Source organism: Mustela erminea, chromosome 18 (assembly GCF_009829155.1).
Source record: "Mustela erminea isolate mMusErm1 chromosome 18, mMusErm1.Pri, whole genome shotgun sequence".
Lineage (NCBI taxonomy): Eukaryota > Metazoa > Chordata > Mammalia > Carnivora > Mustelidae > Mustela > Mustela erminea.
The window spans coordinates 25,922,996-25,938,766 of record NC_045631.1 but is presented as its reverse complement, the minus strand read 5'-3'; the positions used below and the strand labels follow the sequence as shown (position 1 = coordinate 25,938,766).

Here is a 15,771-nt window from a genome sequence, read left to right as displayed (position 1 = left end):
CACAGTTTGTCTCTCATTGTTTGAAGCAGAATTGATGTTCCAGGATAAAAAAAAAACACCTGGTTTAGTTCATAACTTGAACAGTTGCTCAGCTGCTCTTCCTTGAGAAGACCATTGTACTTTGGTATGCAGCAAGAGTGCTTTAATTAAAGCATACTTCCTCTTTGTCACATAGACTATTAAAAAGGTATATACTCATGAATTGATACTTAATAAAAATATTTTTAATGTCATCAAAGACATTATTGAGTATCCACTTATTGATTTCCTAAGCGTGCTTGTCAAGTAAGGAATATAGTAACCATTAGTACACTTTGATTGCTACTGCTTTGATTTGTGCTAAGTACTAGCAACTTTTCCCCACCATTGCTTTTGTGTCATCAGTGTGTCAATACAGTGGAAAATAGCAAGTCACATCTTATATCTGGATGAAAATAGTTTTGACCTAGGGAATCAGCAGACTGCACTTTGAGAACTACTTTCCTAGACTTTCCTGATACCATTAACTCTTAACTTGCTTTTAGTTGTTTCATACTCTTGATCAGTGGTTTAGTGATTTTTTTCATGAGAATAATTTTTTCAATTGTTAACCTCCTAGCTCCTGTCTAGTTGGTTGATGTTAAGGAAATGAAAATGTATCCATTATGAAGGTAAGATTTTTTACTATCTCTTAATATTGATCCTTAAAGGAAACAGACTTCATAGAAAACAGCTGCAAAGCCTGTGGCAGCACAGAAGATGGTAATGGTTGTGTAGAAGTCATTGTTACCAATGAAAATACATCCTGTACCTGTCCTAGCAGCGGCAATCTCTTGGGGTCCCCTAAAATAAAGAAAGGTAACCAGATACAGTTTTGTTTTTTTCTTTTTAAGATTTTTATTTTTTTATTTTAGAGCACGAGTGGGTGGGGCAGAGGGAGGGGAGAGAGAATATCCAGCAGACTGTGTGCGAGAGTGGAGCCTTATGTGGGACTTGATCACACGACTCTGACTCTGAGATCATGTCGAGAGAGAAAACTAAGAGTCTGATGCTCAAGTGACTGTACAATGCCTCTTTTTTCTTTTTTATGTAGATTCCACGCCCAGCGTGGAGCTCCAACATGGGGCTTAAACTCAAGACCCTGAGATCCATACCTAAGCTGAGATCAAGAGTCAGGCACTCAACCAACTGAGCCACCCAGGGGCCTCTACAGTTTTTTGTTTTTTGTTTTTTAAGATTTTATTTGACAGAGAGGAGAAGCAGACTCCGTGCTGAGCAGAGATCGCAATGTGGGGCTCAATCCGAGGACCCCAGGATCATGACCTGAGCCAAAGGCAGATGCTTAATCAACTGAGCCACCCAGGTTTCCCCCTACCCCAGTATTCTTTCTTTCTTTTTTCTCTTTTTCAAATGTAAATGGGACACCTGGCTGGCTCAGTTGGTAAAACATACAACTCTTGGTCTTGGGCTCATGAGTTCAAGCCCTACCTTGGGGATAGAGATTACTTTAAAAAACAAACAAACAAACAAACAAACAAAGCAAAACTTGAAAAATAAAATAGATACAAGAAGTTTTAGAGAAAAAAAAAGTTTTAGAGATCCTGTAACTTAGACACTTAATATTTCCTTTTTCTTGGAGTGCCTGGATGGCTCAGTCAGTTATTTTCTGATGAAAACAAAAAACTGTAAGCTCCTAATCATGTTTTTGTTACTTAATTCACTCTCTGTTTTCAGTAAGCCATCAATTTTGAAATTTTTCTGTAGTTTCCAGTTGGTTCACTCTTTGTGTAATGTGTTTATTGGTATCTTAATTGTAACTCTGAACTGATTGATTCGCAGGCTTATCACCACACTGTAATGGTAGTGATTGTGGATATTCATCTAGCATGGAAGGGAGTGAAACAGGTTCTCGGGAGGGTTCGGATGTTGCCTGCACTGAAGGCATTTGTAATCATGATGAACACGGTAGGTTCAGATGAGCTTCCCAATTATTTCTACTACATGGCTGATTAAAGCACATGAATAAGAGATTATGGATTTCTGCAGGTGACGACTCTTGTGTTCATCACTGTGAAGACAAAGAGGATGATGGTGATAGTTGTGTTGAATGTTGGGCAAATTCTGAAGAGAACAACACCAAAGGAAAAAATAAAAAAAAGAAAAAGAAAAGCAAGATGTTGAAATGTGATGAACATGTAAGTGTTAAAATTCTTAAACCTTTGCTGTTGAGAGGAGAGCAACCGATTTTCCTTGGAGTGGCAAGTCTGAAGCTTAGTTGCTGGTATTTATTATTATTTGAGAATGAGTACCTTTAGAATGCAATTCCCAGGGTGCCTGGGTGGCTCAGTGAGTTAAGCCTTTGCCTCCGGTTATGATCTCAGGGTCCTGGCATTGAGCCCTACATCTGGCTCTCTGCTCAGCAGGGAGCCTGCTTCCCCCTCTCTCTGTCTGCTGTTCTGCCTACTTGTGATTTCTCTCTCTAATAAATAAATAAAATACTAAAAAAAAAAAAAAAAAAAAGATTGCAGTTCCCATCAGTTGCTCATCTTGTGAGTTTTGTATGCATGTGTGTCTGATGTGGTCATTTGACCAGCAATCCATTTGAGTCATAAATCCAGTTCATTCTTTTCATAATACTTGTATGTATGTATGAATGAGAGAGAGCAAGAGCACAAGTGAGGGGCAGAGGGAGAGGGAGAAGCAGGTTCCCCGCCAAGCAGGGAGCATTATGAGGGGCCTGATCGCAGATCTCCAGGACAAAGACCTGAGCTGAAGGCATACATTAACCAAAAGAGCCAGCCAGACACCCCATTTTTTGTAATGCTTTTAAATGAGTTAGCTCTGTAATCTTGAGCAGTTTGCTGGATGTTAGTTGTCCCATCTGTAAGGAGAGACAGTCCCTATCAGATTAAGTTCTGAGAAGATGAAATGAGATAGATGGTATTAATGGGTTAGCATAGCATCTGGTATGTAGTAAGTGCCTACTGAATGCCACCTGCTGCTGTTACTCCCCATTCCTTCTAAAAAGTTAACACACTATTAATGCACCTTCCCCCCCGCCTTACTCATTTATTTATTTATTTTTAAGATTTTATTTATTTGACAGATCACAAGTAGGCAGAAAGGCAGGCAGAGGAGTTGGGGAGCAGGCTCCCTGCTGAGCAGAGAGCCCAATGTGGGGCTTGATCCCAGGGCGCTGGGATCATGACCTGAGCTGAAGGCAGAGGCTTATTCCACTGAGCCACCCAGGCGCCCCTTTCCCCCTTTATTTAAAGAGTAATTGCTGTAATTTCCTCTCTTTTTACCTGAGACATCCTTTGCTGTGGTTCCAGATCCAAAAGCTTGGAAGCTGTATTACAGATCCAGGTAATCGAGAGACCTCAGGAAATACCGTGCACACAGTGTTTCACCGAGACAAGACCAAAGATGCACATCCTGAAAGCTGTTGCAGTTCTGAAAAGGGTGGGCAGCCACTGCCTTGGTTTGAGCATAGGAAAAACGTACCACAGTTTGCAGAATCCACAGAACCGTCATTTGGTCCTGATTCCGGAAAAGGTGCCAAGAGCTTAGTTGAACTCCTTGTAAGTAAGGATATCTTAACTGTGAATAACTGCTCATGGGGTACGGAAGAGGAGGGCACAATATTTGAGAATTTGAAGTTGGGACTGGGTGGGGGAGCTTTTAAGAAATTAAGGGCAGTCTTTCGGGGGTTTTTTTTGTGTGTGTGTGACTTCATTTCTGCTCTTCCCCTCTTGAGTTATGCAACTGCTCTAGAGCACATTTTCTTGTCCTCTTTTGTCTCTGAAGATAGGAGAGAATAGTTGAGAGAGGGGAATAGAGTTAGCATCATGTCCAGGAATCTGCCTCCTTGGAGAAGGTTATTTGTAAGCAAACTGCCTTTCTGAGTGTCAGTTTATTATGGCCTGCCTTCCAGACCAGGAAAATATGTAGAATCTGAACTAGAGCCCACTCTTCTAGGTTACTTCCTTTCAGTTTATATAGGATAAAGGCATAACTGAATTTGGAAAATCTTTTATACAGACTCCACATCTTGATACTTCAGATGAATTATGCCTGATTATGAGCAACCCAGTACATAGTGTGGAGCTTGGAGGAGGGGAAGAAAAGAGAAGGGTGTTATATCTTCTGTATAGTAGTTCAGCTCCTAATGGAACCAGATTCTATAGAACAGGGTTTTTTTTTTTGTTTTTACATGGTGGTTAAATTTCATAAGTTTTAAAAAGGTTATATTTTACTTAATTTGTAGAGATAAAAGTTTCAACATAGGACCAGATGGTTAAAAACCAGATCAGTCTGGTTATTTAAAATTTAGTAACTAGTTGTAACCATCTCTAGTTAGTAATTTTTTTTTTAAGGATTTTATTTATTTATTTGACAGAGATCACAAGTAGACGGGGTGGGGGAAGCAGGCTCCCTGCTGAATGGAGAGCCCAATGCAGGGTTCAATCCCAGGACCCTGGGATAATGACCTGAGCCGAAGGCAGAGGCTTTAACCCACTGGGCCACCCAGGTGCCCCTAGTCAGTCATTTTTTAAGGCAAAGACATGTCGGTAGTCTGTCAGGCTCATAGGTCTTCCAGGACAAATTATAGATCCAGAGTTTCAAACTGAGTTGAGTTGGATTTTATTCTTATTAGTACTTTCTAAGACAGAATGACATGATGCTGTTCTGTAAACAGTCCAATCAGAGACTTTATGTACTAAATTGAAATTAAAAGGCTAGACTGCCTTAATTTTTAGCTGTCCTCCATCAGCATAGTATTTGGCATTCCTAAAATAAGTCATGATCTTAACTACTGCTTTAATTTGCAGGATGAGTCTGAATGTACTTCAGATGAGGAAATCTTTATCTCACAAGATGAAATACAGTCATTTATGGCTAATAACCAGTCTTTCTACAGCAATAGAGAACAATACCGACAGCATCTGAAGGAGAAATTTAATAAATACTGCCGCTTAAATGATCACAAGAGGCCCATTTGTAGTGGCTGGTTGACAACGGCTGGAGCAAATTAAATAAATAAAATAGCTCTGTCTTTCAATGAAACACTCAAGATGACTACTGCGCCTTCTCTTTCAAAAAACTCTTAATTTAGTGACTTACGGCAAAATTTTATCTTAAATCAATGTGATTCTTTCTTGTTTTGGGAGACGGTGGAGGTAACCTCATTAGTTTGTTCTTTCTTCAGGCTTGTGTCTTTAGTTGCGTGGCTGCGCAGGCCTGCCATATGATTTAAGCCATCTCTCTTCATTAAATGTTTCTCTTCCTGTGAGACTTACTAAAGCAACTTAGTGGCAAAAAGTAATGTTGTACTTATACTTCTGTACAGAAATGACAATGAGCTGAATATATGGTTTTACAAAGTAGACATCCACTTGCGAAATGTTTGGATGTAATGTTAAAGCGCAATGTGCAAAATTTAAAATAAAGAATATTTATTAATACGCATAGTAAAAATTGGTGTACATGTTTCTACTTAATGTGTGGCAGTATTTTAATATTTGCCACTTTTGAACTCGGTACTTGGCCACTGTTTATATCAGATGAACTGCTAATGAGGATAGAGATACAGATTGTTGAGGACAAAATTCTTCCCTTGACCAGAGTTGACAGCCAAAAAAGCAGTTTTCAGTCTTGTGTTTTGAAAGAATAAATTTGCTGCGATAGCTTTAAATAAGCATCTTTCTCGTGACATTAATTGCTATTATTAAAAATTCCCTGATACCTAACATAAAGCACCTTAAATTCAGAGAGATTCGTATTGAACTAGAAGAATGGAAACAGAACTTGGCAGAATTTCCACCAAGGGTTGCCTGAGAAGGAATTACTGTAGCGTGTAGACATGGGACTAGAAGGCTGCACCCAGAGCTAACCACATTGCAGTGTGTAAGTGCATGCTCCTTATCTGGTTTCCAACAATAAAGTCACTATGGCTTTACAGTTTACTGCTTCCATAGCTGTCTGTGTGTAATGAAGGAGAGAAATTCCCCCAGGACTAGCATTTGGCTGCCATTTAAAAAAAATGGTTGAGTCCGTAGTTCAGTAAACATATGTGCTTAGAGCTTTGTGTCTGCATGTTGATAATACTTGGTGGGTAGCAGGCAAAGAGTGGGACAGTACCTCTCTGTGCAGTGGGGTTGGAGTCAATTTTATGGGCTCTCTACCATTTAATCAGATTTCAGGTGGGCAACAGCAAAAACTTAGATTTAATTTTTATAGATGGTGGCATCTCTTTGATACACCCCCTTGGTTGCCATTTCAAATCTAAGTGTTGTGTAGGGGTGGGGCAGAAGTAATATGAGACTCTCTGACTTCTTCACTTTCATCTGGGAATCCAGAAAAAATGACTAAGGATCTCCCACAGCCCCAGGGTCCGAGCCCAAACCTCTCTTCGCCATCTTTGCAGTTTAGTTTTCTCTTGAGATTCCTGAAAGCAAGGGCTGGTTTTATTTTATCTTAATCTTTATTCTTGGGCCAAGCACATGAGTACTTGGTGAATGAATAAACCAGCCACATTTACTGCTTATACTATTGCTTGCAGTGGCGGGATTCCTTAGGCAGAGGTGTTTTTTCTTTTTCTTTCTTTTTTTTTTTTTTTTAAAGATTTTATTTATTTACTTGAGAGAGAGACAGTGAGAGAGAGCATGAACGAGGAGAAGGTCAGAGAGAGAAGCAGACTCCCCATAGAGCTGGGAGTCCGATGTGGGACTTGATTCCAGGACTCCGGGATCATGACCCGAGCCGAAGGCAGTCGTCCAACCAACTGAGCCACCCAGGCGTCCCAGAGGTGTTTTTTCTTTGGAAGGATGGCTATATTAAGAATGCAGAGGTAAGGAAGGCAGTTTCCAGAGCTTTGATGGAACATCCGCAGTAGTTAGCAAAGTGAACACCCTCTGAGCACAACCAATAGCCCAAGAAGAGACAAAGGGGAGAATGAAGTGAAGGCAGATTAGGAGGAGCGCATTCCCTGGCCTAGGACTGGACAGTTTAAAGTCCATGCTTCACCCTTTTCTGTCTCGTATAGTCATTTATAAAATAAAAACTAATTAGTATCTCATAGGGCTGCTGTGTATATTTGTTAATATATTTAAATTGTTTATAAATGCCCATTACACAGCGCTCAATAAATACTAGCTATTGCCTTAATCTCTGGTATACATAGTGATCATTTATTTCACTGGGAGTGGGAGCGCCTAGGACAGTTGGAGACAGTAGGCCAGTAAACGTGTACTTGGGAGTATTTCCACTATTAACTTTGCGTTCTCATTCTGGCAACGCCGAGGGATCAGGTAGGGTTGAGAGTCTCTGAACGTACCTGGGCTGTGATAGCGTAGACACTCCTCCTTTTCTGGGCTGAACCCTTCCCATCAGCCACCGGGAGCGCTGGAGTCACCTTAAGTGTGTGGCCTAGGGCCTGGAGCAAGCTCTGGCTAAAACCTCGGTTTTCCTTCCCCTATGGGAAGCAAGACCTTAAGGTCCCGGGACCTTCCCGCGCCGCCCGGCGCCGCGGGAGGCGTGGCTTCCCACTTAACTCCAGGCTGGGGGCGGGGTTGGCCAGGACGCGGACGTCGCCGGCTGGATGTGGCGGGTCGCGGGAGAGCGGAGGGTGGAGCCCCAGCCCCCGGCCCAGCGGAATGGAGGCGGGTTCGGGCGCGGCTCGGAGCGAGGTAGATCGGCTGCTGTAGCTACCGCGGCGGTGATCGAAGAGCGGCCGAGCCCCTGAGACCCGTGGCGGAGGCTCCGCGATCCAAATGTCCGGCTCGCGGAGCGAGGTGGGCGCACGGCTCGGGGCCACCGCCACGGCTGGCATGGAGCGGTGGCGGGACCGGCTGGCATTGGTGACGGGAGCTTCAGGGGGCATCGGCGCGGCTGTGGCCCGGGCCCTGGTCCAGCAGGGACTGAAGGTAGTGGGCTGTGCCCGCACCGTGGGCAACATCGAGGTAAGTCCCCGCCGGGGAGAGGGTCGTTCTGGGAGGCGTCGTTTCCGTCGCGGTAGGGTCTGAGCGGGGTTCTTTCCTTGCCCACCACCCCAAGGCCATTTGCAACGGGATCAGAGTGGGAGGGAGGGATACCTAGTAGGACAGGCTTCTCCCTTCCCATTTATTTAGAAAGTCCCGTCTTTTAAGGAGCCCCTACCTACTCCTAACAGCCTCTACTCCCGTGTACCAAATCTCTGAATACCTGGCATCTTTCTCCCTATCTGCCTGCTCCGGTAGGCTGAGGAAAGGGGAAGCCAAGGAGAAGGAAAGGAAGCTCTCTGGTCGCAGGGGCTAAATTGGCTACTGGTTGTTTCCTCTAGTCCCCAGACCTGACCCACAAAGTAGAGCAAAGTGGCTCTTTTTTTTTTTTTTTTTTACCCAGGACTGAGGGTGGGGATGGGGTGGGAATGGAGCTTCTCCGAAGAGACTTGCCCTCTCCTCACCCCCAAATTTGAGGGTTAACCCTTACTCAGGGGGATATTTACAGATAGACTTTTCTCCAATTTCACTGTCCTAGGTGGGACTGAGTAGGTGAAATAGGGCAAGGAATATGTGAGCCGTGAGGGGACAAAGTAGTGTGGAACTGGAACTCCCGGTTTTTCTCTTAACCTGGGGTTAGGAGCCTCAAGATGTGAGTGACAAGAGCTCAGAGAAAAATGAAATCAAGTTGGCCATGTTGTAACCGGAAGGAAGAAGATGAGAAATTTCCATCAGGGTCATCTTTAGATTTGTTCCTAGCAGGACTCACTCTCTGGGTTTGGGTCAGTGCTTAGCTGAAGGTGTGGGAGTGAGCACTACCTTCACCATTGCTCAGAGTCCCTGCGGAAGGAGGCCTTGGGTGGGGACAGAGGGAGAAGGTGTACTGGAAGGAGGACTGTCTCCTCCCCTGCTGCTGACCAAAGGTACACTTTATAGCTAGCTGCCTAGATAGTCCCAAGGTCACTCAGCCATACCACTGCCCTACTCTACCCCTCCCTTTCTCTTAATATGAGGATCTCAGGGCCCAGCCCCTGCCTTGGAGCCTAGATGAGCAGACCAGGACTTAGACTGCTGGATTCCTTAATTCTAAAGCCACTGCTGCCTTCTCTCCCTCCTCCCCCACTCCAAACTAGCCTGGAAGGGGGGTGGGGGGGCTAATCTCCAAGGGGATCCCAGGCTGCTCACCAGCCTCAGGATGACTCCTTTAATGAGGGGGACATGCCTGTGCTGTGAGGGGACAGACATGGTTTCGGGTCATTTCTGAGGATAAATGAGGGCAGGTGGGACAATGAGAAGGCAGTGACAGGGAGCACTATGTCCCCAGGCCCTCCAATTTGGCTTTCCTGTGGGGATTTGAGTCTGGAGACGGGAGGGAGAAGTTGTATGCCAGGGGAAGGGAGAATCCCAGGCTTCCTTAGTTTGCTTTTATTGATGGATACTGAAACAGAGTTTGAGTTCTGGCCTCCGACAGAGAGAAGCCCTGTCTCCTGAGGTGACTGTGAGTAGGTGAAAGGGGGTCATGGGAGTCTTCTAGTCCCAGAGGACCATACCTTTTGAACTCTAGCAAAGTTAAAGCAGCCCTTTATTCCCATCTCGATTTGGGGAGGAAGGGGTTCGAGGCCAGGGCAGTTGGCCCAGCTGGCCTTCTTCTACAGCACCTCCTACCCCCAACTCTCTTCTTCCCACACAGGTACAGTCACCTTCACGAGGCTCAGGCACCCAGCCACTGGCCTCCAAGGCCACATAGCTTGGTTTCTTCCTGCTTCTGAATGACCCCATCCCTCACAGCCACCTCCTAGTGGCTCTGCTTCCTCTGGTCTGTCTCTGGGCTCCTCAGTGTGCTGAGGTCCCTGTTGATACACTTGGGCTGCTCAAGGTCACCTGCCACCTGACTTGCCTCATTATATCCCCCCAAATTTTAGGGTAGAGGATGGTACTATGTGGGACAGAGGAAAAGATCTGTCTCAACTTCCTCGCCTTTCCTAGAGGTAGGGCTAGGGGAGACTGGCAGTTGGGCCCAGCTTGAAAGCCAACAGGCTGCACTCTGGACGGAGGGGGACAGCTCAGACCTAGGCCTTCTGGGAGCACCTAGAGGAGGGAATGGAGAGGAAAGAATCCCCAATAACTCGGTTTATCAGGATATTGCTCCATTGACGATCTCAACTCCCCTGAGTGCCCCTCACTCTGGGGGACTTTGACTAAAGAGGACAATTAGTCCCAACATCTGTGTGCTGGAAGGTGGCTGCCAGAGGATCGAGTTGTCTGAGTGGTGACAGCAGAGGAAGAATGTCTTGGGCGGGAAGATGGAGTGAGCAGCTCACCGCAGTTAGCCCCCTGTTGGGTTTCATAGGAGGTGGCTGCTGAATGTAAGAGTGCAGGCTATCCTGGGACTTTGATCCCCCACAGATGTGACCTATCCAGTGAGGAGGACATCCTCTCCATGTTCTCGGCCGTCCGCTCTCAGCACAGTGGTGTGGACATCTGCATCAACAATGCTGGCTCGGCCCGGCCTGACACCCTGCTCTCAGGCAGTACCAGTGGCTGGAAGGACATGTTCAATGTAAGAGCTGCAGGCCTGGAGAGAGGAGCTGGGGGTAGGACGGGAGCCGGGGCTCTGTGAACCAGAGGGCTACTCGGGGCAGGGGGGGTGGTATCTAGTGCGAGGGAGTTTCAGGTTCCTACCTGGGGCACCTTGACTCCCCCATCTTGCTTCTTTCCCTACCAAAGGCAGAGGGAGTGGAGGAGTAGCATATCTTTTCTGTTCTTTTTCCCTTTGAGCCCCTTTAAGGAGCAGTTTTTAAAGTCCAGGCTGATTTCCTCCTACTGGAAGAAAGGCTTAGGGAAGAGAAGTGTTTATTGGATGCCCCCGTGTGTCAGTACCATGCTGAGTGCTTGGGAACATGGTCTTCCAGGAAGCAAAGGAGCCAAAAGATAGGAGACGAGGTTCTCGCCCAGCCCTGCCAGTCACTGTATGGCTTCTGGCCTCTATGAGCTGCAGTCCTGTTGCGTTTAATTGGGGTGAACACACCTATACCATCAATATCTAGGGCCCCAAACTCCATTTATCCTGGGGCTGGGTAAATATGTAAATGAGTGAGGTGGGTCAGGTGGAGTCTGCAGTAAATGGGGGAGCACATGGCCAAGTACAAGGGTAGCTGCTGACGTCCAGCATCGCCGCAGCAGTGCGGTGTGGGGCTAGTGGGACCAGATCCTAGGGTTTTTATAGGACGTCCTACCCCTCCCATTTTCCAAAACCTCAGCTTCCTAAAGGGGAGGATTTTTTCCTTAATAAAGATTTTTTATTTATTCATTTGAGAGAGACCGAGCGAGCAAGAGCATGAGCAGAGGGGGGAGGACAGGGAGAAAGGGAGAAGCCGGCTCCCCGCTGAGCAGAGAGCCCGATGTGGGGCTTGATCCCAGGATCCCGAGATCATAACCCAAGCTGAAGGCAGACACCTAACCAATTGAGCCACCCAGGTGCCCTAGGGCAAGGATTTCTGTCTGGTTTATTCTCTGTTATGTAGCCTCAGCCCATAATAGATATTCAGTAGATACTCAGTAGATATTTTTTGAGTGAATGAAACCTTCCAGCACATGTTGGGAGTGAATTAAAAATTTTTTTAAAATTTCGTATGGACCAAACATAGTTTTCAGGACATGGGTTTTTCAACCTGTAGACAATATTAAGGGGCAATATTAGGGTAAAAAAGTATTCTGAGAAGTTGAAAGCAGTGTGTGCATGGGGACACATCTTTTCATGCAATTGATTTAGCACCTAAAAGGTGCGTCAGCCTGGAAAGGAACAATGAAAATTGGAACAATGAGCAGTGAAAATGAGGGGCGCCTGGGTGGCTCAGTGGGTTAAAGCCTCTGCCTTCCATTCAGGTCATGATGCCAGGGTCCTGGGATCAAGCCCCGCGTTGGGCTCTTTGCTCAGCGGGGAGCCTGTTTTCTCCTCTTTCTCTGCCTGCCTCTCTGCCTACTTGTGATCTCTGTCTGTCAAATAAATAAATAAAATCTTTAAAAAAAAAAAAGAGCTGTGAAAATGAGGCCTTCTAGGAGATCTGAGTTGTGGTCCTCACCTGCAGGAAGTAGGTCTCTAAACCTGGACCTTAACTTCCACATCTGTAAAATGAGAGACTTACATCAAAACCTTAAGACCCTTTCAGCTTCAACATTATATAAACCTGTTAGGATTGTCTTCCAAGACATCTCTACCCCCACCCCACCAGACTTCGGAGAATCACTACCCCCGGTCCATGTTTCTCCCACTCTGTGTGTCCTCATGGTTGAGTTCTCTGCAGAAACATACATTACTCAGAGGCCCAGAAACAGGGCTGAAAGCCTCTTGTGAAGCAGGTTCACGCTGGGAGTGATCTGTCCCAATGCCCGGCTCTGACACCTGATAAACAGAAACTTACCTGATGTCCTGGCTGGTCTTGTTCCTTCTCAGGAGGAGAGACATGAGGACCTGCTGAAAGCTTGTCCTCATGGGGGGAGAGGGGACACTTGGCAGGAGCTTCAGGCCTTTGTTTCATTAAGGGTAGGGATTTGGGGTCACTTCTGGCGGAAGCCATGGAAGACAGAAAGCCCGCATATGCTTGGGGGGGTCCCCTGCCGTCCTGTGACCAAGGACCCCAACCCCTAAAAAACCTCTGTGCCGAGTCTGTTTCAAGATGGAACAGAGGGTAAAGGAAGGTGCAAAAGGAAGGAAGGTCAGGTCTTCTCTTGCTGGAGTCGCAGGGAAGGGGACAGGAAGGGAGCAGAGGGTCCTCGGTGGGGTGGGGAGAGGCTAGGGTCTGTGCCTAAGGACAGAGATTTTTACAGGATCTTAGGAAGGATTGTAGGCTTTTTAAAGAGAGCAGGGCCAGGGACATAGACCCAGAGAAGAGTAGGGCATTTGGGGAGGAAAAGGAGCTGGTTCTCTAAGGCAGATATTCTACTGTTTGCAGAAGAGACAGCCAAGACAGGGAGGTTTCTGGGGTCGTGCATGGGTTTGGGGGTTTCCATTCCTGTTTGCAGAAACTGGAGAGAGAGAGGGTCACCTTGGGAGAGGAACTGCACTGCGGTCAGCTGGGGCTGGTGGCTTTAGGGGGAGACAAGGTACCCTGGAGCCATTGGTGGTCTCTGATAGGCCCTGGACACTGTTCTGGAATGCCACTCCCCTGGGCGGGAGGTGCTCTGCGGCTCTATTACCTGCTCAGATGGGCCCAGTTGAGATGGAGATGCTGGAGATGCCCCATTGCCCTCCCTGGCCTGCAGGTGAACGTGCTGGGCCTCAGCATCTGCGCCCAGGAGGCTTACCAGTCCATGAAGGAGCGCAAGGTGGATGACGAGCATATCATTAACATCAACAGGTGAGGCAGGTGGCCAAGGGCTAATGCTCAGATCACCACTCAGCCACTGAGCCAGCTGATCTGCTGCAGCTCATCTGACCTCTTTGGGTGTCAGTTTCATGGGTGGTAAAGTAGGGACTGAATACCCGGTTAACAGCCAAATGGCACAGTTACGGGAAGGGACAGAATAGGGTATATCGAGTGCCGGCCCCTCGCTGGCCTTCCAGGGAGCACAGGGCTGGCAGGAGCGGCTGGCACCCCAGAAGCTACCATAGCGGGCCCCCATGGTGGCCTCTAGCGGGCGTCCCGGGCAGGCTTCCGTGTGGCATCCCAGTGGTGGGGCTGATTGATGCAGCAGCAGGGGCCTTGGTTGCCATCAGTGGCTTCACTCTCTTCTCTCCCCTTCCCTCCCTCCACCCAGCATGTATGGTCACCAAGTGTCACCCCACTCCGTGATCCATTTCTATAGTGCTACTAAGTATGCCATCACCGCGCTGACAGAGGGACTGAGGCAAGAGCTTCGGGAGGCCCAGACCCACATCCGAGCCACGGTGAGGGCACGGCCCAGCCCTGCTGGGGACAGGGTGGGCGCAGGCCCTCCCCACCCCGCACGCATGCTGTTGGGGTGCACTGCTTGGACTCTGAGGGGCACAGTGCTGTGCTGCTGCTTGCATGACCCTGCCCAGTCCTTGCCTATGAGCGCGGCGGGGGCTGACCGGAAGGGAACACAGGGAGGAGAGTAAGGGGCATGGGAAAGCATGGCTGGCAACCCAGACTCTGAGCTCTTTCCTCGAAGGCCACAGAACCCTGGGCAGCTCACTCAGCCCCTCCAAGCCTCAGCCTTCTCACTCATAAAATGGAGACAATGACCCCTACCTGGCTATGATGTTTTAAGGGATACTGTCATAAAACCCTTAACCTGATATGGGGTCTGTGGGTGGCAGGTGTCACTGTGATCATCACAGCTTAGGGAGGACAAGGTGGCTGCTGGACATCGGGTAGCCATCTTGGGGAAGGAGGGGGCCTGGCTGTCTCCATCCTGCCCTCCCCAAGGCCTGGCTTCTGACTGGATGGAGGTGGGGCTCGGCTTGGCCTCTGAGCAGGTCCTCTCTGTTGGTGCAGTGCATCTCTCCAGAAGTGGTGGAGACACAGTTCGCCTTCAAACTCCACGACAAGGTCCTTGAGAAGGCAGCTGCCACCTACGAACGCATAAAGGTGGGCCCTCTGTCTGGGACGGATGAGCCACTCACTCCCTCCATAAAGGCAGAGGGAACCCTGGCCTTCAGAGCACACCCTTCTAGCCAGCCTGTCGTCCCTCCCAGAGGGCTGGGGTGGGGGTGAACACGCTGGAAAGGATGTCAGGGGTGGGAGGTCCCTTCTGCTTTCACATTACCCCTTTGCTCCGGTGCTTTCCAGTGTCTCAAGCCCGAGGATGTGGCCGAGGCTGTCCTCTATGTCCTTAGCACCCCTCCACACGTCCAGGTGAGTCTGGTCTTGACTGCCCCCACCCTGGAAGAGCCCCGCCATCTCAGAGGAGGACAGCAGGGAGGCCTGAGGGGGTGGGGAGAACGTGCCGGCTGCCTTAAGCCTTGTGCCTTCCAACAGATTGGAGACATCCAGATGAGGCCCACGGAGCAGGTGATCTAGTTTCCTGTGGGGGCGCTCTGCCTTCCCTCCCTGCCCCTTACAGCTTGGCTCCTGCCTCTGTAAGGTGTTGATTTCTGGACTCCTGGATTCCGTTTCCTCTCCCCACCCGACCAGGGCCTAGAAAACTCGAAGTTTTTATATCTTATCAAATTGTTCCCATCACAAATATGAACAGTGAGCTGGGGAGAGGAGGTGGTGTCCCTGATTATTTTACCTGTTAACTCATTCTCGGTCCCCTTCTTAGGCTCCTTGGCCTTTGTTTGCTCTCTTCCGTCTCTTCCTTTTGATCTGGGGAAGGGACTGTGGCCAAAAGCGGGGCTTCCCCCTGACGCTCAGCAGGAAGGTGGCAGAGAGAAGCCCTCACCTTCTATGGGAGTGGCTATCCAAAGCTCCAGCCTTCCTCCTCTCCCGGCCCTACTGCTCCCATCGCCTCCTTCACTTCCCCCATCCCAGTTCTCCGGCCCAGTCTTGGCTTCTTGGCTCCCACCGGGGTGATCACTCCACACTGTCTATGGCAGCTGAATACCGGGGCCTGCCTCCCAAGTGGATTTCACTGTGAGAATTAAAAAAGAAAAATCGCAACAACCTACCTTGGCTTCTGGAGTGTCTTTCAGTTCTTCCTCCTTGTCTGTGATTGGGGGCGGTTGTGCCTCAGAATTTCTTCCAGGTGAGTGGGAGGTTGGGTGGATTTGGGGCATCACTCCTGGAATGTGGATTATCTTAGGTAGCAGATGTGGGTTTGGGTTGGGTCTTGAAAATGGGTAGGAGTTGGCCAGCCAGGAAAGGGGACAACAGTGGAGACCAGGGTAGGAGTCTGACTGAGCAGGCAG

General features: G+C 48.1%; 2 protein-coding genes across 8 annotated transcripts in view; both read left to right on the top strand.

Annotated features, from left to right (window-relative positions):
* The window catches only part of GGNBP2 (gametogenetin binding protein 2), a 31,949-nt gene extending 26,492 nt beyond the window's left edge, over window positions 1-5,457 (top strand). For all 5 annotated transcript variants that reach the window (XM_032322030.1, XM_032322028.1, XM_032322032.1 and 2 more), the window contains 5 exons: window positions 690-837; window positions 1,819-1,944; window positions 2,026-2,174; window positions 3,312-3,560; window positions 4,812-5,457. In XM_032322030.1, the coding sequence (XP_032177921.1) occupies window positions 690-837; window positions 1,819-1,944; window positions 2,026-2,174; window positions 3,312-3,560; window positions 4,812-5,015 (876 nt within the window). In that variant the 3' untranslated portion in view covers window positions 5,016-5,457. The remainder of the gene's footprint in view (window positions 1-689; window positions 838-1,818; window positions 1,945-2,025; window positions 2,175-3,311; window positions 3,561-4,811) is intronic.
* A 106-nt stretch (window positions 5,458-5,563) lies between these two features.
* Window positions 5,564-15,550, top strand: DHRS11 (dehydrogenase/reductase 11). 3 transcript variants are annotated; one of them, XM_032322046.1, is made up of 8 exons: window positions 5,564-6,563; window positions 6,788-7,940; window positions 10,309-10,518; window positions 13,221-13,315; window positions 13,716-13,845; window positions 14,348-14,509; window positions 14,711-14,776; window positions 14,900-15,550. In XM_032322046.1, the coding sequence occupies exons 2-8, from the start codon at window positions 7,752-7,754 to the stop codon at window positions 14,939-14,941; spliced, it is 894 nt and encodes a 297-aa protein (XP_032177937.1). In that variant the 5' UTR covers window positions 5,564-6,563; window positions 6,788-7,751; the 3' UTR covers window positions 14,942-15,550. The 3 variants fall into 3 exon arrangements, with proteins under 3 accessions (XP_032177937.1, XP_032177936.1, XP_032177938.1); XM_032322045.1 differs by having other exon boundaries at window positions 14,711-15,550; XM_032322047.1 differs by lacking the exons at window positions 14,711-14,776; window positions 14,900-15,550 and having other exon boundaries at window positions 13,716-14,033; window positions 14,260-14,459.
* The last annotated feature ends 221 nt before the right edge of the window (window positions 15,551-15,771 follow it).